The sequence below is a fragment of the Drosophila suzukii genome, assembly GCF_043229965.1.
Source record: "Drosophila suzukii chromosome Y unlocalized genomic scaffold, CBGP_Dsuzu_IsoJpt1.0 scf_Y1, whole genome shotgun sequence".
Lineage (NCBI taxonomy): Eukaryota > Metazoa > Arthropoda > Insecta > Diptera > Drosophilidae > Drosophila > Drosophila suzukii.
Window position 1 is genome coordinate 623,713 of NW_027255895.1, and position 26,532 is coordinate 650,244.

At 38.1% G+C, this 26,532-nt stretch overlaps 1 protein-coding gene across 2 annotated transcripts in view; it reads left to right on the forward strand.

Annotated features, from left to right (window-relative positions):
- The first annotated feature begins 5,118 nt into the window (after positions 1-5,118).
- The window catches only part of PRY (polycystine-related-Y), a 105,855-nt gene continuing 84,441 nt past the window's right edge, over positions 5,119-26,532 (forward strand). The window contains exons 1-5 of one of the 2 annotated variants that reach the window (XM_070998130.1): positions 7,144-7,283; positions 7,471-7,721; positions 7,774-7,925; positions 7,977-8,190; positions 8,247-8,881. In XM_070998130.1, coding sequence (XP_070854231.1) covers positions 7,670-7,721; positions 7,774-7,925; positions 7,977-8,190; positions 8,247-8,881 — 1,053 coding nt within the window. In that variant the 5' untranslated portion in view covers positions 7,144-7,283; positions 7,471-7,669. Of the gene's footprint in view, positions 7,722-7,773; positions 7,926-7,976; positions 8,191-8,246; positions 8,882-26,532 lie in introns of both variants that reach the window. The other variant, XM_070998129.1, reaches the window with a different exon arrangement.

Genomic DNA, 26,532 nt, shown 5'->3' on the forward strand with positions numbered 1-26,532 from the left:
GGTGCATTCCAACGAAATGTCTGAAACAACATTAAGTAATGACCCGTAGTCAATTGTCCAATTCGGTCTATATATGCAACCCAGAAGGGCTCTTCCCATCACATTGTGGCGGTTCTGTAGTTTATATTTTTTTAAAAAGTTTTTTAAAAAGTTTTTCATATACTATAAACCACCGTTAGTATGATTTTATTATATTAAGACCAATTCAGCACTGAAAATTTAAATAAAAGTTAACTGTACCTGTTACCCTTAGAGTAAGAAACAGGTAGAAGGAAGCGTACCCGACCATATAAAGTATATTTTTTTTGATCAGGATCACTAGTTATACGTTCGTCCGTATAAACAATGAAATCTCAGAAACTATAAAAGCTAGTCAGTTTGGATAAAGCAAATTGATTCTAGGGCCTCATAAGCAGTACAAGTTTGTTAAAGCAGGGTGCTACTATTATGCCCATGACGCTAAGGACCATCCGGCGCCCACATTGTAATTTGTTTTATTGATCAATACCTATATTCTTTCCAATAATGGTATCCATCGCAATTTAATTTAAAAACTTTTAAATTACAAAGTTAACAAGTGAAAATGACTTTCATTCAACTTAAGATTTGGTTTTGGTACCGCTCCCATCCGCTGTGTGGATTCTTAATCTGGACCGCCATAGTGACGACGTTTCGATGTTATGAATCGGACTTTTCCTTCTCGTAGGTTCGTGGTTTGCCACAGCTTCCCTTTGGAAGTCCAGTTGAGCATCACTTTTAAGTATGAAAGCCGATTTTATTCTGTCAACAGACACTTCTACTTCTTTTCCGTTGATGTTTAACGTAAACACTCGGTCATTATTGCGGTATACAACTTTAAATGGACCAGTGTATGGTGTCTGTTCCTTTAAGACAGAAAATTGTTTTGTTGCTGTGGTGTGCAGCTTGAGCTGGAAATATTTTTCACAGCTGGAAAGATCTGCCTGCATCTAGTTCTTCAAAAAATTCATTCGCCAAGCCGTTTGCCAGCCGATGAGTTGAGATCCTCCTTAAAGCACGTTTGAAGTCCTAGCAAGACGACAGGTAACCGTTTTGGCCAAGGAGTGTTTGGGTAACATATCATCGCAGCCTTAAAAGACCTGTGCCATCTTTCGATCATGCCGTTTGCCTGCGGGTGTTACGCAGTCGTATGGATGTGTTTACTTCCCATGAGTTGAGCCAGTTCTTTGAAGAGCGCAGACACAAACTGAGTGCCATGATCGGTCGTTATGGTTTTAGGTGTTCCAAAACGCGCAACATATTGAGCAATAGCTTCGGGCCAACGGGTGAATCTGTCTATCATGGTGAGACAGTATCGAAAGACTTGATGGAACGGCATGTTTACGATGTTCAGATGCACGTTGTTGAATCTGTTTTTGGGAATTGTAATCATCTCTGCAGTCAGATGACTGTGCCGGTTGATTTTAGCACGTTAGTATAGCAGGCAGGTCCTGCTCCAATCAATAATATTTTTCGCATTTAATTTAATTATATTTTCAATATTAAATATAATTACATTTTATATCCCAGCGCTACAAGTGCACACTAATAATTATCGCGCTATTCACATTGAGTTGATGTTTTTAAATTATTATTATTTTTAAATTATTAAAACAATTTTTCTCACTTTTCTTATTAATATTAATGAGTAACATCGATTTTGGTGGTTTCTTGCTAACTATTATTTTTGTTTTTAATATTTTTTTTTTATTTTATTTTATTTTATTTATATATTTATACCCGTTACTCGTAGAGTAAAAGGGTATACTAGATTCGTCGGAAAGTATGTAACAGGCAGAAGGAAGCGTTTCCGACCCCATAAAGTATATATGTTCTTGATCAGGATCACTAGCCGAGTCGATCTAGCCATGTCCGTCTGTCCGTCTGTCCGTCTGACCGTCTGTCCGTCTGTCCGTCTGTCTGTCCGAATGAACGCTGAGATTTCGGAAACTATGAGAGCTAGGCTATTAAAATTTGGCGTACAGATTCCTGAGCTTCTTACGCAGCGCAAGTTTGTTTCAGTAGACTGCCACGCCCACTCTAACGCCCACAAATCGCCCAAAACTGTAACTCATACAGTTTTGATGCTAGACAGAACATTTTAACTGAAATGTATTGTTCTCATCAATACCTATCGATTGACCCAAAAAAAAGTTTGCCACGCCCACTTAAACGCCCTCAAACTGCGAAAACCTGTGACGCCCACAATTTGCATGCTAGATAAAAATTTTAACTGAAATGTATTGGTGTCGTCAATACCTGTCGATTGATCCAAAAATAAATTTGCCACGCCCACTCTAACGCCCATAACGCTTAAATCTGTCTACCGCCGGTAGTTGTCGCATTTTAATTTCGCTTTGCTGCTTGCATATTTCCATTTCCCTTTGAGTAACGGGTATCTGATAGTCGAGGTACTCGACTATAGCGTTCTTCCTTGTTTTTATTTTATTTTTTTTTGTACTTACAGTTGCGGTCATGTGTATGTATATTTATTGGGATTTTAAGACATCTTTAACTTTATTATAAAATTGCGGTACATTGTTCCATAACCAAATACCATTTATGAAAAATTGCCTTCTCGAACAAAGTGTTTGTATTCGAGGGCATATGTAAGTTTTGGTTCTTACAGATGTGGCTGGGGTAAGTTTATTGAAAAGATATTTTGGTTCTCCACTCGTCCCTATTTTGTGAAAGAATATTAAAGTTCTAACATCGAGCCAGGAGGTTAAATTAAGGTCAAGTATATTATATGTCAGTTGTGATACATGGTCAAAACGTCTTGAGCTAAACAAATTTTCTTTTTACCAATTACCAAAGATTTCTTAGGATTTATAGGCAAGCAGGCAAGCAGGCAGGTATGTATTTCAATTTCGTGTCTACTAACATATATTTGGACATTGTCAGCATATAAATGTACTTCAGACTCAGACAGATCATTGACATATATATAAAACAATAAAGGGCCCAGCACAGATGCCTGTGGCATTTCCCTGGATAAGTTCCGTAGAGAAGAAACTTGCGTCCCAGAGACGACTTCTTAATACCTTTTCGTTAAATACGACCTAATAAGCTTGTTATTATTATTTATATTATTATTATTTAATAATATATTATTATTATTTAATAATATTTTATTTATTATTTATTATTTAACAATAATAAATTATTATTATTATTATTGTTATTATTATTATTATTATTTTTTTTATTATTTTTATACCCGTTACTCGTAGAGTAAAAGGGTATACTAGATTCGTCGGAAAGTATGTAACAGGCAGAAGGAAGCGTTTCCGACCCCATAAAGTATATATATTCTTGATCAGGATCACTAGCCGAGTCGATCTAGCCATGTCCGTCTGTCCGTCTGTCCGTCTGTCCGTCCGTCCGGATGAACGCTGAGATCTCGGAAACTATGAGAGCTAGGCTATTGAGATTTGGCGTACAGATTCCTGAGCTTCTTACGCAGCGCAAGTTTGTTTCAGTAGACTGCCACGCCCACTCTAACGCCCACAAACCGCCCAAAACTGTAACTCCTACAGTTTTGATGCTAGATAGAAAATTTTAACTGAAATGTATTGTTCTCATCAATACCTATCGATTGACCTAAAAAAAAGTTTGCCACGCCCACTTAAACGCCCACAAACCGCGAAAACCTGTGACGCCCACAATTTGCATGCTAGATAAAAAATTTTAACTGAAATGTATTGGTGTCGTCAATACCTATCGATTGATCCAAAAATAATTTTGCCACGCCCACTCTAACGCCCATAACGCTTAAATCTGTCTACCGCCGGTAGGTGGCGCATTTTAATCTCGCTTTGCTACTTGCATATCTCTATTTAGCTGAGTAACGGGTATCTGATAGTCGAGGTACTCGACTATAGCGTTCTTCCTTGTTATTATTATTATTATTATTATTATTATTATTATTATTATTATTATTATTATTATTATTATTATTATTATTATTATTATTATTATTATTATTATTATTATTATTATTATTATTATTATTATTATTATTATTATTATTATTATTATTATTATTATTATTATTATTATTATTATTATTATTATTATTATTATTATTAATATTATTATTATTATTCTTGTTATTATTATTATTATTATTATTATTATTATAACATATTATGATTCACAGAATCAAAAGCCTTACTGTGGTCAAGGAGCGTTAAAAACGTTACGCAGTTCCTGTCCAGTTTTTTTCCGTATATCCTCAACAATTTTAGTGATTGCAGTAATACAACACCTATTCTTACGGAATCAAAATTGTTTTTCACTGAGTAGAGAATTATAAGCTTAGTATCTGTGAGGTTTTCAAAGATTTTCAATAGAAAAGGTAATATTGAAATAGGCCTATAGTTATTTTATGGGAGAATTTTGGAGTTTTTCCATATAGTCGAAATTAAGATGTGGTAATAGCCGTATTAAAAGTATATGTAACATGGGTCAACATTAAGGGGAGCAAAAGGCAAAAAAATTTTGGACTCATATTATCGAGACCTGCAGCATCGGACTTGACATGCAGACTTTTAGCTAGGACATCACTTTGGTTGGTTTAAATCTAGTGAGCATAGGGAAGTGTTCTGCCCATCCTCATCTCGCTCACGTATAACGTACATGTTCGTATGTCTTCGGCATGAGTCTTCGGGTCATTATACCCGTTACTCATAGAGTAAAAGGGTATACTAGATTCGTCGGAAAGTATGTAACAGGCAGAAGGAAGCGTTTCCGACCCCACAAAGTATATATATTCTTGATCAGGATCACTAGCCGAGTCGATCTAGCCATGTCCGTCTGTCCGTCTGTCCGTCTGTCCGTCTGTCCGTCTGTCTGTCCGTCCGGATGAACCCTGAGATCTCGGAAACTATGGGAGCTAGGCTATTGAGATTTGGCGTGCAGATTCCTGAGCTTCTTACGCAGCGCAAGTTTGTTTCGGCACAGTGCCACGCCCACTCTAACGCCCACAAACCGCCCAAAACTGTGGCTCCTACAGTTTTGATGCTAGAATAAAAATTTTAATTGAAATGTATTGTTCTCATCAATACCTATCGATTGACCCAAAAAAAAGTTTGCCACGCCCACTTTAACGCCCACAAACCGCGAAAACCTGTGACGCCCACAATTTTCATGCTAGATAAAAAATTTTAACTGAAATGTATTGGTCTCGTCGATACCTATCGATTGATCCAAAAAAAAATTTGCCACGCCCACTCTAACGCCCATAACTCTTAAATCTGTATACCGCCGGTAGGTGGCGCATTTTAATCTCGCTTTGCTGCCTGCATATCTCCATATAGCTGAGTAACGGGTATCTGATAGTCGAGGTACTCGACTATAGCGTTCTTCCTTGTTTTTTTTGTCAACTTCGGCGCGCTTTTTTGTTGCTGCGGCAAAGGATCTCAGTGCAAAGCAGAGAAACGTCTCGCTTCAGCACGCCGCGCGCAAACTTCGTGTTTGTTACACTCATGGTGATGGTATGTGTGTGCCGACCACTGGTTTAAAGCTAAAGCTAGTATCACAGAGGTGTTGAGTATTCAGGTACGGATTGCACGTTGCTTCAGGAACATCTATTTCCAAAAACTTTTTGTTTATTAATTCAACGTGGATATTGTTCCTCTAATTGACAATCTACATGACGAAGGTGGTAAATATATAACCAGTCACAACAGAAAAATTTGTAATCTCTATACGTAAAAGAATTGATTTTGCTGCCAAAGGTCAAGTCGGAAGTTAAAAATATATAGTCATGTCTGAACAAGGCTGGTACAGAAAACTGTTCATAATGTAATGTATCTATAGTGCTTGGGGATCGTTTCATTTACGGAATACAGATCTAGAGATTTAAAGTTATCCACGAGATGGCTTTCTGACACGAGAATGCTGTTGAAATCGCCTGCCCATATGATGTCGGTGTACTCCAACGAAATGTCTGAAACAACATTTAGTAATGACCCGTCCTCAATTGTCCGATTCGGTCTATATATGCAACCTAGAAGGGTTCTTCCATGGGATTTCTTGGGAATTTCTATTAGAACGTACTCAATAGTACTGTCACTTGGCTGTTTAAGTACCACTTTACATTTCAGCTTCACATTCACATATATAGCAACACCTCCTGCATGAAAAACATTAAAGCCTTCATAAACAATAGACGAATCACATTGATCATTTACAAACCACGCCTCAGACACACATATCACATCGACATTCGACTGGGTGAAAAACAATCTAAGCTCATCAATCTTCTTTAAGCGACTGTGCATTTAAATGAACGACACGAGCATCCATTTGATTTGATTTAAAGTTAGGTTTATTGGTCGGTTGTGTTTGTATTGTATCTTTCAGACTTAATCTTTAAGTCAAACTTCCTTATCGACAATAGTAAATAAGTGCCCTATCGGCTGATGGGGCAACCTTTTCTCTCTTGCACTCCGAAGCTGCTCCCGCACAGATTATCTCTCACTGAAGGTGCACGCACAACCGCACTTGTTGTTCAGCAAGAATTTATTTTCTGATTTACAGAGTCACTTTGTTTATTAGCACTATATTGTGTTGTTTGCGGATAGAGCTGGTTGTCTCTTAGGCGGTTATAGACTTTCTTGAATTTTATAAATGTTATTATCGTTTATTATATAGAACGTTCAACAAAGCGACTGCACACGAGACATTGTATATTCCTAATTTAATCCAAAATGTATATAAAATTGATCCAAAATGTTATAATATTGATACCAAAATGTTTTGAAAAACAGAACAAAATAACTTATTTTTATACCATACCTAAGATCAAGACCAAAATCAATTTGAATATGGAACTATATCAACTGATTTCCCTTTTTTAGTTCCTCCATTTCGGTATTAATTTCGTTATTAATTAAGAACAATCAGCTAAAAATAATAACATTTGCACTTACGCGGTTTTTAAGAACAAATGATTTCAAATAAAGCACAATTTACTTGGTTTTTTTTTTCTCTGTGTAGACAGCCAGCCTAGTGTTCATATTAGCTAAGGACTTTCAAACAAAGTAGGATATTTCAAATAAATCAAATAAAGGTGTAAATAAATTTTGGCTTTATAATGTGGAAAACAGTAAAACTAATTAACTTTTTACATGTTTATGTTCTTGCAACGAACCTTTACGTGTTTACTAACCGTTCTCATGGATTTGGGAATGGCCGAGTTATTATTACGTTGCAGACATTACATCATGAATGGTTTACAACTAAGGTCACTTTAAACGGTATGATTTTGGTTGATTATTTTCAGACAAACACAAGCGAGCGACAGGAAGCTTTGCTTTGGTACAAAACCTCTAATTTGGGGAAAACACTGTCTTTTTTTGGAGTTAGTGTAGATATGGAATTGCCCTATAAAAAGTGTTACTTTCATATATCTGGAGTTAATTTTTTTTCCAATGGTTTCTTTAGTGTTGTTGCTTTAATAACTAGTGACGGATTATATGGAAACGAAGTTAAAGCAAGGACTTATACTTTTGTTAAGACTTTTATACATATATCTTGTGAACCAAAATTTTATATACCTCGTTGCCACGACTCAAATCGTCCATTACATTATGAAACATCTAAGGCAGTAGTTCTACGGGCGATTTTTACTCAACACTGTCCAATGGACAACTTCATACAGTATTATTGGACTCTTCATGATAGCACGGAGTCAGGTAAGGTTTTTTGATCCACTTAATATTAACAATAATTTTTTCTTATTCACAGAATTGTTTGATTTTTTGGGGGCGACAGTAAGACCTGAACTGAAGATAACAAGATATCGCCTTAATTTGAGACAACAGTCACCTCTTAATAGAATGGTATTAGTTCGAGTTAATGCAAAAATAGTAGGACGACGTGTACCTCTCGTTGCCAGGGTAATTTTTTAACAAAATATTTATGTTAGTATAACAAATATAGATTTTTAGTGTTATTTGGCACTGGCTTCTCAACGTTTGTTCGCTTATATTCGAGGTGGAAATTACCGAAAAGTATTTCGCGGAAAAAGTATATCTATTAGTGCCGGTCCCAGTAGAGACCTATCGTTGACTAGAGCCAGTTCGCAACATTTGGGATATAAATGGTCATGTACCTCAATCTTCAAACAAAATACAAAAATGTGTCAACAAAATATGGGCACATGTAAGTTGTTATTTCTGAATACAAAAATACATATCTAAATGCTTTAATTTCCATAGGCAATCGGTTGATTATACCTGCATATAGTCAACCAAATAATCAGACCTTACGCGTTATGTTATTAATACGGTCCGCGTTCGATCCTCTTCGAACAGCAACCACTAAGCAAACTATAGTGTTTTCTTCATCTCATCACCTGATAAATGTAAATATTGCATGTGTTAGCAACTGTAATGGTAATAAATACACTATACAGCTGCCGATTCACCTTAAAGGACAGTGCTTGCGTTGCCGAAACAAAAAAATTACAAAATGGCAGTGGCGCGTGGAGTCCTTAGCTGTGGAAGGAGCATCAAAAAGACTTATTTTTGATGTAAAGGAAACCAGAAAGCGCTTGCTTGGTGTACACCTTGATGTGGAGGCAGTAAATCGTTTTAAACCTAAATTTATTTATTATGGGACATCTTGGGTGTTCTTGGAAAAAAACATGGGTCCAGCGGATACTACTTGTACAATAAGCCCAAAAGTGGGTTACGCTCATGAGACACAATTTATATTGCATTGTAATCAAAGCCAAGCGAGGTTTAAGCCACTACAGTACTGCATAGGAGTTGAGAATTTTCTTATCGATGAATGCAAGACCGATGAAGAAATACGAGTCCGACTTCCCCCAACGGAACACGTTAGTATTATGGTAAGTAACATAAAGGTTATCCCTTTTTCAGTTCTATCATATAAGACAACATTGACTAAACAATTAGGAAAAACATAAGAAAACGTTATAGTTACTCAGATAAAGGGAGTGCGCGAGGGATGGACACATCTAGCCTATACCGCAACCAAGTCCATAGCGTCACCTATCCTACACGCAACTTAGCCTATAGCGTCACCGAGCCTACGGCGCAACCTAGACTATGAAGCCAAGTAGCTTACTGCGTCCCTATACTCAGAAAAAAGTGTAGTAATACGAACTTGAGTCAAGTTGGCGCCATAAGTGGCACCCTGCTTAAACAAACTTCCGCTGTCCAGGATTCCAAAGAATCTACATGCTTCCTTCCACCTGTTACTAACTTTACGACGATTTTAGTAAATTAAATTTTTATAAAATGTAAAAAATGTTGGCGCTGAACGGCATTTAGAATTATAGTCTGCGTTAAAGTGGGCGTGGCACCCTACTGAATAAAACGTACGCTGATTAGGAAGCCCAAGAATCCGCATGTCAATTCCCAACATTCCATCTCTCATAGTTTCAAAGAGCGTGTAGCTTTTAAAATTCACAAGGTACGTGCGAACGAAATTAAGCTTTTTGTAGATGTTTTTCCTCCAAACTAATTAATTTTTTCATAATTTTTAAACGATGGTATTAAGACAAATCATGTTAAAAAGGCGTACATGCAGCGTTCAACTCGAATCCTACCGGTTCTCAAGTCGCCACTCGGTATGCTGGTCGTAGAGGTCGTGCACTTCTAGCGATATTCTGCGCTATGCTCGTTGGACTGGCGTGGGTTCTTTTACTTCCGCTATATTACGACATAAAACAAGAAAATAAGTGCACTATCTTAAACTATTAAGATGTAACTAAATTGTTGTAATCGGCTGTACCTACTGCTTAGTTACGCCAACAGGAACAGATCTCCAATCGATCAAGAGTTAGGGAAACTTGGACTTTGTTTGCCCTCTATTCTTTACCCACCATTCCATGGTAACCTTGACATCTATTAGATTACCCCTTACCTGACATCAGATTATATTCTAATACCCCTCCAACATTATGTAGCTCCGGTGACGATCCATTCAAAAAAAAAGAATTTACACGATCATTTCGTGGCGTTTACAAAGAATTCATAGTTTCCATTTATTGCATAAGTTTACGCGCGGTACGCTCTAATATACCCTTCAAAGGTCGTTTTAGATAATCTAAGCACAGGCTGCCGCAGTTTACTTATTGGCTGTACTCCAAGATTTACATCCCTAATAAATTATATACAAAATTGCAAGTTCAAAGCGGTACGTAATTCAAGTTAACTATTTAAATCCTTGTTTTGCATTGGCATCGACAATAATTAAGGCTCAAACATTTTCATACATTATTCATTAAGGGTTTACTCACGATCGGTACTTTATAGGAAAATCCATCGAAGCGTTCGTTGGGCCCAATGAAGCTATCGTTGATTCCTTGAGGGTATATTAGAACATGATGTATATGTATATGTGTGATGTTTACAACCTTAACTCGATGTACTTCCCCTTTACATACGAAGCTTTTTACCTAACGGACGTATTTAAAACTACCGTTAGAAATTTCGTACAAGTACGTTTATGCAAAAACTACTCAAATACAGGGAATAGAAAAAGGGGGGTGGGTTCTGAAACAAAACACTTCCGATATTATATGACCGGTCCTCGAGAAAAATTATGACTGATACTCACCTCAGAGTATGGTTTTGCACTATTCACATTAGCTATTACTGTACAGGTTGCACCTTGCCACACTTCGGTACCGTTTGTCGGTCAGTTTTCACGTGGACTTGTTTCGAATTATATCTTGACTGTTGGTTTTGGCGCACGTCAGCTGGCCTTAGCCAGAGAAACTCAAGTGCTCTAGCTGTGCACAGAAGTTGGCCTACGTGGCTGACTTCGCTTCCAGGAATCTAAGTAGGGAGCGCAGAGACCGAAAATAACGGCGTTATGGCGTGATATTTTCCGTCGTCTCGTCGCTCATACTGATTTTCGCCAGATGTTCAGTCGCCGCTGCGCAGATCGTGCGAGCGAGATGGCAGACGTACAGTACAGAGAGGCGGTCCAGCAAATTCGGGAATTATGTTGCTATTTACGTTTTTGTTCATGCGAGCGAGGAACAACTTACAGCCAAAACTTTAGCCCTTATGCGTGCGTGCGTGCATTGTACCCTACATACACAGTATTTCAAAATACCTTTCTAACGAAATATATCACAAGCCTGTAGCTTTAGTAGTTCACAAGTTACTGGTGTACGAAATTTAGCTATTTGAAGCTATTTTCCTGCCAAGCCAGAGATTTTTTCCAAAAGTGTTAGAACTTAAGTTTCTTATATTAAACTGTTTAACATCATATACAATTTTTAAAATCCTAAAATAAAGTTTTGGGACAAACTGACAAACAAAACCAAACTTTTATTTTGAGAATTCCCCAAAAATATTGTTCTACGTATAACTTTGAACGGAGCATCGGATCTTAACAAGTTAGGTGTCATTCGACGCGTATGAGAATACAACTAAACTTATGAGCTTGCGCATTTATCCCCAACGGCCCCAAAAGATCAAATTTTATGATTTTAACCTTTAACACTTACACCGCTCTTTTTCCCAAAGTAATTGTCTTTTTAAAGTCTTGGAATTAAAAACTTTTAGTTTTTGCGATACCTTTCGATTGACTAGTTACGATCAGACTATCACAGGAGATTTTCTTTTTTTCGTGTATATATAGTAGTCGCCTTCGCACCCTCTCCTGGATTGCCGTCCACAGTGACACTTTTTTAAAAGCCAAAAACTATTAAAATCGGTCCAGTCATTAAAAAGTTATAAGTAAATAACAATCAAAATATGGCTATTCAATCGAGATTAACCACCACATGCAGCAAATAAGCTGTTTTCACTAAGGCATCACCAAGCCGCTGGAGGCGCTACAAGCTAGTTGGCGCTGTAGGCCAGCGGAGCTAAAGAAGAAGATATAGGTTAGTTGTGTTAGTGAAGGCCATCGACTATAGCGTTTTGTCTTGTTCCCATTAAACTTGTGTGATGAAAGTGGTGAACAGCGAGAGAGATTTCATAGAGATATCTTCACATTTGAAAAACATTATGACGGTTTTTGGGACCATGGATTGATGAGATACTACCGTTGGATGCAACTCTGGGTCTTTCAAATGTGAAACGGCTTCTGTTTCCAAAGAGGTTATCCGAAATGCTCATGTGCCGCATGCAGGCTTGGAAGACCATTGCTTATCTACACATTTCGGCTTGAAACCAAAGTACTGTTGAAAGGCGCATCATAAAGATCCCCATTTCTTCAGCTAAACTAAACTTCCGCATACATAAATAAAATTTATTAATCGAGTGCTACCGCATCTTATTTTCTTTAAAATGGAAAAAAAGATTCCAAAAAACGATGACTTTTAAGGGAACTTTATCCTTTCACTGCTTTATACCAAATACCAAAAATTACCTTTAGCCATCGCAACTAAAATCTGGATATCTTAAAATATATGCAAAAGTAATATAGTAAATATTAAAAAAAACGTACAAAAACTAATTAAATTAATTGTTTAATACATTTTTATAGACATAGTTAAATAAATACTCTTTTGTTCTTAAATAAGTATATTTGTTTCCGTTTCAAATCAAACGCTTTAATATTTTCATCTTGTGTTCTTTTGATGTTCTCTCTGGCAAAAAATTATATAAAATGCTGACTTTCATAGCTCAACTTTGCTAGCATATGAACGACGATATTGTGAAGTCTTTCAACTTGGCCATTTCCTCGTGGTACACCTGTCGCTATAAGCAGATGCTGTATGTGACTGAGATGGTGATGTCTGTCGGCTCATGTATTGGACTGGATGGAAAGTACTGTCTACGGGGTCCTTCTGTGTGGATTTCCGTTTGTAAGTTAGGATTATACAACTTTAGGAATGGTTCGGTAATTAGAGCAGTCTTCAGCTTTTCAAATGCAAATTGTTGTTTTTCTCCAAATTCATACTTGGAATCGACTCTCAGTAAATCCGACAAGGGCCTGGCAATGGGTGCGTTATAAACGTTTTTTTGTCATGTGGTATGGGAAACTCTTTTACAGTTTGAGTCTTTTCTGGACCTGGGGTGACGGTTCCACTTTGAATGATGTATCCCAGGAACTACTCAAAGAGTACGTGGACGTGCCTGGGTGGATTTCCATTTGTAAATTAGGGCTATACAAATGTAGGACTGGTTCGGTAATAAGAGCAGTCTTCAGCTTTTAAAACGCAGATTTTTGTTTCTCTCCAAATTCATACTTGAGAGAATGAGAATCTCTTTTGGAGCTCTCTTCCAAACCTGGGTTGATGGTTCCACTTTGAATAATGTATCCTAGGAACTGCCTTTAGCTGTGCAACACTTTGAATCTCGTGAAAACATAAAGGAGTTCTAATTGTCCAGATTGGGTCACAAATGATCGTGGAAGAAGCCGTTTGTTAGATCCATTAAGTTTTCGGTAGTCACAGCACCGTCCCTTCTTTCCGTTTTTCTGGGACACCAAATCTACCGGCGATACGTATTCTGATGGTTGGATGATATTCTCTGTTTTCACAGACAGGTAAACGACGAGGATGCTGATAGACAGGTATTTCATCCTTCAAAATAATTTGCATTTGTATCGGAGCATTTGCGTTGCTCGAGTGTATCCTTTTCAATCAAACTTATGATAGCAGACAATGATTGATTTAAATGGGACAAATCAATGTGAACGGGAACTGCTACCTGTTCTGCACACATGCCCCTAAAGTCTTGCAGAAACTTGTACCCGAAATTGATAAGTTTATCTTCGTTACTATTTGATTTATTCCGCCTTCATGTGCATTTAGTCAACAGGTATAATCTCCCAAAAGTTAGAACTTAACTCTCGCCTATTCTCGTCAAAAACTTTTCTTTTACGGTAAGAGTTTCGTTTCCAAGCCGAGTGCTGTAAACTGTTCCTGCGCATTAGGCATAGATCTGCACCTGTGTCGACGAGTCCTTTGAATTGAGCTTAGGAAGATTTTATAATTTTTAGTTCCAAGCCGGATGCCGTAAACTCGCTTTTTTGCTTAGTAGCTGCGTTCTCCACGTGAACGGCATTAGCATTGCTCTCCTGTTTCATCTCAACCTCGATTTTGCAGTATGCAGCACGATGACCTGGCTGTCTGCACCGATAACAATTGTTGTTATCCTTCTTCTTGCAATCTTTCTTTAAATGGGGCAGATCCCCGCATTTAAAACATTTACGTACAAACTCTTGTTTTAAGTTGAAGCTTTTGGATTCATCTGCCACAGCAACACGCGCGAAGTGCGTGAAACACTGCCATCTGCATCTTTAACTGTAAAAAAAGATCGGCGTATAGGGGCTGCCTGCACTGGACAATCGAGAGCGGTAGCCGCAGATTCGACGCCATCCGAGTCGTTGCTATTATTATCGTCCTGAATACCGAAGTGAGCCAGGAGTCTATCCTGTAAATCGCGCTTTCTACCGGCTGTCGATAAAGTTAGTTCTGGTAGCCTTGCGCGCATATCGTCGCACCGCAACAACGTTATCTCTTCGAGTTGCGTTTTGAAAAGAAATTTTCTTACAATGTATTGATATCAGCTGAACAATAACAATATATAATTAAAACAAGGAAGAACGCTATAGTCGAGTACCTCGACTATCAGATACCCGTTACTCAAAGGGAAATGGAGATATGCAAGCAGCAAAGCGAGATTAAAATGCGCCACCTACCGGCGGTAGACAGATTTAAGCGTTATGGGCGTTAGAGTGGGCGTGGAAAATTTATTTTTGGATCAATCGATAGGTATTGACGACACCAATACATTTCAGTTAAAATTTTTTATCTAGCATGCAAATTGTGGGCGTCACAGGTTTTCGCGGTTTGTGGGCGTTTAAGTGGGCGTGGCAAACTTTTGGTCAATCGATAGGTATTGATGAGAACAATACATTTCAGTTTAAATTTTCTATCTAGCATTAAAACTGTAGGAGTTACAGTTTTGGGCGGTTTGTGGGCGTTAAAGTGGGCGTGGCAGTCTACTGAAACAAACTTGCGCTGCGTAAGAAGCTCAGGAATCTGTAAGCCAAATCTCAATAGCCTAGCTCTCATAGTTTCCGAGATCTCAGCGTTCATCCGGACAGACAGACGGACAGACGGACATGGCTAGATCGACTCGGCTAGTGATCCTGATCAAGAATATATATACTTTATGGGGTCGGAATCGCTTCCTTCTGCCTGTTACATACTTTCCGACGAATCTAGTATACCCTTTTACTCTACGAGCAACGGGTATAACTATAAGACTATATGTTTATATAACGATTATATGAATAACTTTTCACTTTGGTTTTACACATAAAGTCTTCTTTCATTTCTTGTGAGCGGCTTTTAATTTGATTGGGTCAGCTTTCTGATTATCCCCCCTTTCGATGTACTGCTTCTCGAGACTGCTTGCCTGCCAATTGGATATTCTTCTGGGCTATATAACTTGAAAAGTTTTTGCCATTGCTTGTCCGCTGACGTCGTTGCCTTCCACCAAGATCTGCTACTCCAGACTCCGTGCTGCTCTTCATGAAAATCTTGCCCTCCAGATTCCGTCAACCCTCATTTGCTCCAGGGCTCGCTGAGCCTTCCTGACTCGCTTCGCTCGCTTCTGTCTATCGCTGCTCCTAACGCCTTCCACAGATCGGCCTCTGCAAGTTATCAGTTCACCGTGGCTGCCTGCTGAAACAAGCTTTCACTCCGCAGGAAGCCCAAGAAGCTGCATGCCAGTTCCCGACGGTCTAGCTCTTATAGTTTCTGAGATCCCATCGTTCATGCGGACAGACGGACATGGCTATATCGACTCGGCTAGTGATCCTGATCAAGAATATATATACTTTATGGGGTCGGAAACGCTTCCTTCTGCCTGTTACATACTTTCCGACGAATCTAGTATACCCTTTTATTCTACGAGTAACGGGTATAAACAGGGCAAATTTTTTAAATTGGTATTTATTCAAAAGAAAAGAAAAACTTGGGAACGCTTTGTGCTCTTTCTTAGTGCCGGCAGCGCTTTTCGCTCTCATTTTTCTGCACGTGCCTTTCTGGCAGCGCCAAGAGATATTAAAGTACATGTGTTTGCTAAACATTAACTATCTAAAAGATTATTTTATGCCTACACCTTAACATAAATGTTTGCATTCTTTGTTTAGTAAAACAGCTTTTTTTGAAAGTGTTACATATATTTGCCTCGCAATTTGGCTTAATACTTGTTTGTGCCTAACCGAAGTAACTCTGCTTCTGATTTAAAATAAAGAATATTAAAATAAGTAAAAGATGTCTTTGCATTACATGGCGACCGTGACTTTGGTCCAACTGGAAATGGACCTGGAATAACCTCACACACAGCAACAACGGCAACAACGGCAACAACAGCAACAACAGCAACCACAGCACCGACTGCAACAACGGCAGCAATAACAAGAACAACAACAAGAAACGCAGTGAACAGAGTGTGATGTGTGTCAAACGTAGTGGCGTACTGAAAAGATTAAAAGCCAGAAAGGCTGAACTACTGAAGCTGCTGAACAGCGGCAATGCAATAAGTTAGAACAACTCGGTTGAACACATACAAAATTTGCTAACAGTACGTAAAAATCAAATCACAACCACACACACATCCACCTACTTTGTAATTAAAAATCTTGCCAAAACTATAAAAACACTGCCTCCACCAGAAAAAATTGAGATTCCCAAGCTGAGGAAGACATGCCCGAATGACTGCGAGGGACCACTGTGTTCACCCCATTGCGAGTACACCTGTGCAGCCAGCACCGGTGCCCCACCAGAGAAGTAACAACCTGTGCAGCCAGCACCGGTGCCCCACCATAGACGTACAGCCTGTGCAGCCAGCACCGGCACCGTCGGGCGCACCAAGCCTTACCAAGGAAAAGTGAACCGACAGCGCTGCCGAGGGCGCATAATTTTTGTTTTCTCTGCACTGCGTTGCAAAATTTTTTTTAGTTGCACTGCAGTGCAAAGTTTAAAATTGAGCGACATAACATTTGCCCGATAAGAGTATGGCCTGAATACCATACACAAAAATAGGCAGGAGATTATATGTAAAATATAATAATAATTGGTCCAAACAGTCAAATCTAAATTATTCAAATCGAACTAGTTGTTAATGAATAACATTAACAAAACTTACGAATCAATTCAAAACTCTAAAACATTTGACAGACTAAGATACATATTAAGAATACCAACCCCAAAGATGGGTTTAATAGACACAAAAACAGTGGATTCCACGGCAAACGTTATTAATAAAGTAGAGACTTAGAGTTATTACATACATTGTTAACAATAATTGTTGTTATAATGTGCGCATCAAATCAAATTTTAAAATTTAAGAAAATGAAATAAAATAAAAATAAATAAATAAAAATATATTAACTAAAAATGGCTACATTAAAGGCAATTAGAGATACATATGATAGGGACCCTCATTTTAAAGAAAAAACTGTGAAATTAGTTTCAGCAACTTCAGTAAGCATTAATGATTTAGAAAATTTATATATTGAAACATTTAATTTAGATGCTTCTCCACTAATACATTGCACAAGCACCAAAAAGGGAATTGTATTATCCACCATTCCAGGTGTACAAGTTAGATCAGTAGTAGACGAACACCCAGAGCAAATGTAATGATGGTCTTTAAGAAATAATTCATATCCATAATATAATGGAATGGAATGAATTATATAAGCAAATAAATAACATAAAAGTTGATTTTGATAAATCATATAAGTCAAAAAAATACTATTAAAAAACATGTGGAAATACTAGTAAAATGAAGCACGAATACTAATACATAGCCAGAGGGAAAAATTAAATCAAGATCATTGGTCCCAAGTATCTGAATTTTTGATCAGGCTACGATCTAATTTAATATCAATTAAACAAAAGTTCAATTTAGACATATCAGTACCGACTATACTTAACACTTCTCTAACAGTTTAAACTGGTGACGAACCGGAATCAACAAAACAAACTGACTTTGAGCAAATAGAATCAGAAGACGTTACAGAAACAAACCCTAAAATAGAATAGCTAGATTTAAATGATCTATTATTCCAGCTGTTTTAATGTCAGATCTGGATAATTCTACAGATTCTGATGATATTTCAAGCATAATAGAAAATAAAATAAGAAACAATATCACAATGGCACAATCCAATATTGATTTTATTAATACAGCATCCACGCTTATACCAGATTTCGATGGTAAAGCTGAAAGCTTAACAAGTTTTATTGATGCATTACAAATAATAGAATCAATAAAAGGCGAGCACGAACAATTAGCAGTTTCCATAATAAAAACGAGGAAGAACGCTATAGTCGAGTACCTCGACTATCAGATACCCGTTACTCAGATATGTTACTCCGGATATTAGTTTGCAATTTTTTACACCCACACACATGCATTTTCTGGCTCTAGTGTCCAGGCTTGTCTTAACTACCTTGGTTTGAGGGCATTGGACTGAAAACGGGAAAGTTTTTTGGGAAAATCTATAGGTATTTATTAAACTAATACATATTCATTGAAAGCGATAAATAAAGATTTACAGATCTTTAATGGTTTTTGCCCGTCAATGGGACAAATGGATAAATTGTTAATTATGCAATAGAATAAGTTAGCCGCGCACTTTGCTCTCTCTGAGCGCCGGCAGTGCTTTTTTTTTTTGCCGCTAAGTTCGGCCGGCAACTACCCTTCAGTTCCAAAAAAAAACGTTTCACTTGTGAATCACCTTGGGAATCACCTGGGACATGTCCTCGTGCACAAGTGAAGAACAAGTTACGCTCCATATAGAAAATTGTATGGGATGTCCGCATTTTCACAAGTGAAAATTAAAATGAAAATTTTTTGAAGTCCTACGGGATTTCACTTGTTCCTTATACTCATTTTTCGTATGGCCTGTCACGTGCCGGTGACTCGTGCCAAGTGAATCACTTGGGAAAATCAGAATTTTTCCTTAAGTTTTCACTTGTGAAATCACTTGCAAGGGACACGTCCCAAGTGAATCACTTGTGAAAATCAGAGTTCTTCCTTGAGTTTTCAATTATAACAAGGAAGAACGCTATAGTCGAGTGCCTCGACTATCAGATACCCGTTACTCAGCTATATGGAGATATGCAAGCAGCAAAGAGAGATTAAAATGCGCCACCTACCGGCGGTATACAGATTTAAGCGTTATGGGCGTTAGAGTGGGCGTGGCAGTCTACTGAAACAAACTTGCGCTGCGTAAGAAGCTCAGGAATCTGCACGCCAAATCTCAATAGCCTAGCTCCCATAGTTTCCGAGATCTCAGCGTTCATCCGGACAGACGGACAGACGGACAGACAGACAGACGGACAGACGGACAGACGGACAGACGGACATGGCTAGATCGACTCGGCTAGTGATCCTGATCAAGAATATATATACTTTGTGGGGTCGGAAACGCTTCCTTCTGCCTGTTACATACTTTCCGACGAATCTAGTATACCCTTTTACTCTACGAGTAACGGGTATAAAAATATAAAATTTAAAATACATACATATTTAATTTCATTTTCATTTTCATTTTAATTATATGGTATTATTTATATTTTCAAAAATTGTACAATTATTGTTTATGTTTTTATGCTTCGTAAGCTTATTTTTAACGTTAGTCATCGCCGTTCTTAAACCTTTGTCCGGGTCCTCTGAATCCTTGGCCAACGCTCCTGATAAAATTTATGGTCATGTGCTTAAAAAATGCGTTTTATTTGTTTATTTGCATATATACCTTTTAGAGCTGTGTTTGCACCCTTTGCAGGATTTTTATTGGCACAAAACATTTCGTCATCCACTTTCGGCTAACGGAACCCATTGAATACCTTCAAAATTTACGTACTTTAAACTAAGATCAATGCACAACATCTTAAACTTAATGTAGCACTTACCTGACTTTATTATATTAACTAAGCGATTAAAGTAACTCTGCTGGCGCGTGCCACTGCACCTATACCCTTTCTAAAGTGAATTATATATCCGACTATATAGTTTTTACTTCTTGAGTAAAAAATACAATACGATTTTTTTTTTAAATGTTAATACTTAAATGTTTTAAATACTTAAATCAATTTTAACGGACTAAATTTCTATAACTTAACTAAAAAACAAGGAAGAACGCTATAGTCGAGTACCTCGACTATAAGATACCCGTTACTCAGCTATATGGAGATATGCAAGCAGCAAAGCGAGATTAAAATGCGCCACCTACCGGCGGTATACAGATTTAAGCGTTATGGGCGTTAGAGTGGGCGTGGCAAATTTTTTTTTGGATCAATCGATAGGTATTGACGAGATCAATACATTTCAGTTAAAATTTTTTATCTAGCATGAAAATTGTGGGCGTCACAGGTTTTCGCGGTTTGTGGGCGTTAATGTGGGCGTGGCAAACTTTTTTTTGGGTCAATCGATAGGTATTGATGAGAACAATACATTTCAGTTAAAATTTTTATTCTAGCATCCAAACTGTAGGAGCCACAGTTTTGGGCGGTTTGTGGGCGTTAGAGTGGGCGTGGCAGTCTACTGAAACAAACTTGCGCTGCGTAAGAAGCTCAGGAATCTGCACGCCAAATCTCAATAGCCTAGCTCCCATAGTTTCCGAGATCTCAGCGTTCATCCGGACAGACGGACAGACGGACAGACAGACAGACGGACAGACGGACAGACGGACATGGCTAGATCGACTCGGCTAGTGATCCTGATCAAGAATATATATACTTTGTGGGGTCGGAAACGCTTCCTTCTGCCTGTTACATACTTTCCGACGAATCTAGTATACCCTTTTACTCTACGAGTAACGGGTATAAAAATATAAAATTTAAAATACATACATATTTAATTTCATTTTCATTTTAATTATATGGTATTATTTATATTTTCAAAAATTGTACAATTATTGTTTATGTTTTTATGCTTCGTAAGCTTATTTTTAACGTTAGTCATCGCCGTTCTTAAACCTTTGTCCGGGTCCTCTGAATCCTTGGCCAACGCTCCTGATAAAATTTATGGTCATGTGCTTAAAAAATGCGTTTTATTTGTTTATTTGCATATATACCTTTTAGAGCTGTGTTTGCACCCTTTGCAGGATTTTTATTGGCACAAAACATTTCGTCATCCACTTTCGGCTAACGGAACCCATTGAATACCTTCAAAATTTACGTACTTTAAACTAAGATCAATGCACAACATCTTAAACTTAATGTAGCACTTACCTGACTTTATTATATTAACTAAGCGATTAAAGTAACTCTGCTGGCGCGTGCCACTGCACCTATACCCTTTCTAAAGTGAATTATATATCCGACTATATAGTTTTTACTTCTTGAGTAAAAAATACAATACGATTTTTTTTTTAAATGTTAATACTTAAATGTTTTAAATACTTAAATCAATTTTAACGGACTAAATTTCTATAACTTAACTAAAAAACAAGGAAGAACGCTATAGTCGAGTACCTCGACTATAAGATACCCGTTACTCAGCTATATGGAGATATGCAAGCAGCAAAGCGAGATTAAAATGCGCCACCTACCGGCGGTATACAGATTTAAGCGTTATGGGCGTTAGAGTGGGCGTGGCAAATTTTTTTTTGGATCAATCGATAGGTATTGACGAGATCAATACATTTCAGTTAAAATTTTTTATCTAGCATGAAAATTGTGGGCGTCACAGGTTTTCGCGGTTTGTGGGCGTTAATGTGGGCGTGGCAAACTTTTTTTGGGTCAATCGATAGGTATTGATGAGAACAATACATTTCAGTTAAAATTTTTATTCTAGCATCCAAACTGTAGGAGCCACAGTTTTGGGCGGTTTGTGGGCGTTAGAGTGGGCGTGGCAGTCTACTGAAACAAACTTGCGCTGCGTAAGAAGCTCAGGAATCTGTACGCCAAATCTCAATAGCCTAGCTCTCATAGTTTCCGAGATCTCAGCGTTCATCCGGACAGACAGACGGACAGACGGACAGACGGACAGACGGACAGACGGACATGGCTAGATCGACTCGGCTAGTGATCCTGATCAAGAATATATATACTTTATGGGGTCGGAAACGCTTCCTTCTGCCTGTTACATACTTTCCGACGAATCTAGTATACCCTTTTACTCTACGAGTAACGGGTATAATTATATTGTAATAAAAATGTATAATAAGTAAATATAACATTATAAGTAAATTCAATATACTAAATTTTACTATAATCAAATAGTTTACTTTTATAAAACAATATTAGTTGTTTTTTTCGATACACAATAATGCTCCTAAAATATTAGGGCATTCACATGTCGCTGCTCCACGAAAATTTTTTCCGCCGAAATATTAGTCGCTAGCCGAACATAACGGAGAGACGCAAAAAAAAATAACGGACCAGCCGAAATTTGTCTCTGCGAGCGCGGAGTGCAGGCAGATTATAAGACAAGAAAGAGAGGGAAATATCCGAATATCTGCCTCTCTTTGTTGCACGATCGTTTTCGTGGGCAGTCTTCAACGCTGCGTCGACTGCTCTGCTGACGTCAACAGCGGCACAGCGTTTTAGGCACAAAAAAAAACAAAAAAAGCTTTTTGCCTTGAGCCATGTCACCGCGTCCCTACTGCAGAACTGAAGGGTATTTACATACACACACATACACGCGTAAAAACATTTCGCATTGTCTGGCTCTGACGTCACAGCTTTTTTTCTTGGGAGGTTTGTGGGCGTTAGAGTGGGCGTAGCAAAATTTATTTTCAAATTTCAGTTTAAATTTTCTATCTAGCATCCAAACTGTAGGAGTTACAGTTTCGGGCGGTTTTTGGGCGTGGCAGTCTACTGAAACAAACTTGCGCTGCGTAAGAAGCTCAGGAATATGCATACCAAATCTCAATAGCCTAAAAAAAAAATTATTCTTTTAAGAAAAATATACTTATAAAAAAACTTCATAATATTACGTTATTTTTCAAAAGGAGGGAGATATAGTATGCACATATATTGAACGTCTACTGTACCAAGAGTACTTGAAGCAAACACACTGTAACACTTTGTTGCAGTGTTTACATAAACAAAGGCCCGGTCAAAAACCTAAACTGCAAGCAGGCCGCTCAACCGAAGTACATGCATACATGCATATACCTTCGCGCTCCAGCTATAGAGAGCATAATTAAATACACATAATATATATAAGATATACATAGCCGTCTCTCTGCCATCCAACTGTAGGCAGCGCAGCTACGAGACTTAGGCTTACTTAGAACCTAAGGAGAATTGTCAAGTCAGAAACAACTTGACGTTGGAAGCGGAACTAATGCTGCTCCAGATTTTAAATAAAGATTTTAAATAAAGATTTACAATAACAAATAAAAGATGTCTACTCTATATGGGGACAGGATTTTAAATAAAGAATTACAATAACAAATAAAAGATGACATAACTCTACAGCAGTCTTTCGAGATTTTGTATTTAGCAAAGTAAAATCATATGGTGGTTCTATTAAAAAACTATTATTTAAGTTTGGATCTTTTTCGAATACAATTCCAATTTCCTTTAGAATAAAATTATTATTATTATCAAAGAAACCTTGAACATCAATCGAAACAGTATCTTTCAACATTTTTCTAATGTTAATCAACTCGTTGTACTAGTCCGTTTAATGGGTTATATTCAACTAAACGGTCTTGTATGAGGAGACAGTAAGCTTTGGTATTTTCATGACTTGGTGTCTTTAGTCTTTATGTGAAATTCTCACATCAGACCAGTTTTCACTGATTCATTTTGATATGAAAGATCAACCACAATAATAGGGGTCTTCAATTTAAATTCATTTGGGGTTAAAAATGGTTGTGATTCACGATTATAGTAACTAGATTGAGATCTTGTATACATTTCATATAGGTGAGCATACTGATTCTTACTGAAATCAACATTCAGTTTATTATATGGTTCAGAATTCAAATGATCTTTCAAGTTTGATAAATTATTTATGATAACTTCTCCATTTAGTGTAAATCCAATTATTACAAATCTTGGTTTTTTCGCGGTTAGCCGACAATTTCTCATAACCGCTGATTCTCTCCAGCTTACGTATTTATCTTCTTTATCTTTATATTTCATAACAAATTTGATGATCTCACAAGATGTGTCGCATTAATATTAATATTCCTTAACCTTTTTTGTTTTGTGAGAAATAATAACAAATACTTTCCTTATTATATTTTTTATGACCTCTTTTTTGAAGGGATAATATTCCATTTTTCCATTACCTTGACCTTTGCGCCTGCGTCGAGGCATTTTAGCAATCCTTTACACCACCACCTGTGACTCTGGGGTTACGGCACGGTTAGCAATGGGTGGTTTGCTTAATGGGATTTAAATTATCGGTATATAGGTATTGATAAGAACCGCCACATCTTTGGGCAGTTTGTGGGCGTTAGAGTGGGCGTGGCACTCTACCGAAACAAACTTGCGCTGCGCAGGAATCTCAGGAATCTGCGTGCCTAATCCCAGTGTTGTAACTCTCATAGTTTCCGAGATCTCAGCGTTCATACGGACAGACGGACAGACGGACATGGCTAGATCGACTTGGCTAGTGATCCTGATCAAGAATATATATACTTTATGGGGTCGGAAACGCTTCCTTCTGCCTGTTACATACTTTCCGACGAGTCTAGTATACTCTTTTACTCTACGAGTAACGGGTATAAAAATATATATAATATATATTTAATTATGAATTAAATGAAATATGTTTACAGTAATAAAATAAATAAAACAAGGAAGAACGCTATAGTCGAGTACCTCGACTATCAGATACCCGTTACTCAGCTATATGGAGATATGCAAGCAGCAAAGAGAGATTACAATGCGCCACCTACCGGCGGTATACAGATTTAAGCGTTATGGGCGTTAGAGTGGGCGTGGAAAACTTTTTTTTTGGATCAATCGATAGGTATCGACGAGACCAATACATTTCAGTTAAAATTTTTTATCTAGCATGAAAATTGTGGGCGTCACAGGTTTTCGCGGTTTGTGGGCGTTAAAGTGGGCGTGGCAAACTTTTTTTTGGGTCAATCGATAGGTATTGATGAGAACAATACATTTCAGTTAAAATTTTTATTCTAGCATCAAAACTGTAGGCGGTTTTGGGCGGTTTGTGGGCGTTAGAGTGGGCGTGGCACTGTGCTGAAACAAACTTGCGCTGCGTAAGAAGCTCAGGAATCTGCACGCCAAATCTCAATAGCCTAGCTCCCATAGTTTCCGAGATCTCAGCGTTCATCCGGACAGACGGACAGACGGACAGACGGACAGACGGGCATGGCTAGATCGACTCGGCTAGTGATCCTGATCAAGAATATATATACTTTGTGGGGTCGGAAACGCTTCCTTCTGCCTGTTACATACTTTCCGACGAATCTAGTATACCCTTTTACTCTACGAGTAACGGGTATAATAAAACAAGGAAGAACGCTATAGTCGAGTACCTCGACTATCAGATACCCGTTACTCAGCTAAATGGAGATATGCAAGCAGCAAAGCGCCACCTACCGGCGGTATACAGATTTAAGCGTTATGGGCGTTAGAGTGGGCGTGGCAAATTTTTTTGGATCAATCGATAGGTATTGACGAGACCAATACATTTCAGTTAAAATTTTTTATCTAGCATGAAAATTGTGGGCGTCACAGGGTTTTGCGGTTTGTGGGCGTTAAAGTGGGCGTGGCAAACTTTTTTTTGGGTCAATCGATAGGTATTGATGAGAACATTACATTTCAGTTAAAATTTTCTATCTAGCATCAAAACTGTGGGAGCCACAGTTTTGGGCGGTTTGTGGGCGTTAGAGTGGGCGTGGCAGTCTACTGAAACAAACTTGCGCTGCGTAGGAAGCTCAGGAATCTGCACGCCAAATCTCAATAGCCTAGCTCCCATAGTTTCCGAGATCTCAGCGTTCATCCGGACAGACGGACAGACGGACAGACGGACAGTCGGACAGACGGACAGACGGACAGACGGACAGACGGACATGGCTAGATCGACTCGGCTAGTGATCCTGATCAAGAATATATATACTTTATGGGGTCGGAAACGCTTCCTTCTGCCTGTTACATACTTTCCGACGAATCTAGTATACCCTTTTACTCTACGAGTAACGGGTATAACAAGGAAGAACGCTATAGTCGAGTACCTCGACTATCAGATACCCGTTACTCAGCTATATGGAGATATGCAAGCAGCAAAGAGAGATTACAATGCGCCACCTACCGGCGGTATACAGATTTAAGCGTTATGGGCGTTAGAGTGGGCGTGGAAAACTTTTTTTTTGGATCAATCGATAGGTATCGACGAGACCAATACATTTCAGTTAAAATTTTTTATCTAGCATGAAAATTGTGGGCGTCACAGGTTTTCGCGGTTTGTGGGCGTTAAAGTGGGCGTGGCAAACTTTTTTTTGGGTCAATCGATAGGTATTGATGAGAACAATACATTTCAGTTAAAATTTTTATTCTAGCATCAAAACTGTAGGCGGTTTTGGGCGGTTTGTGGGCGTTAGAGTGGGCGT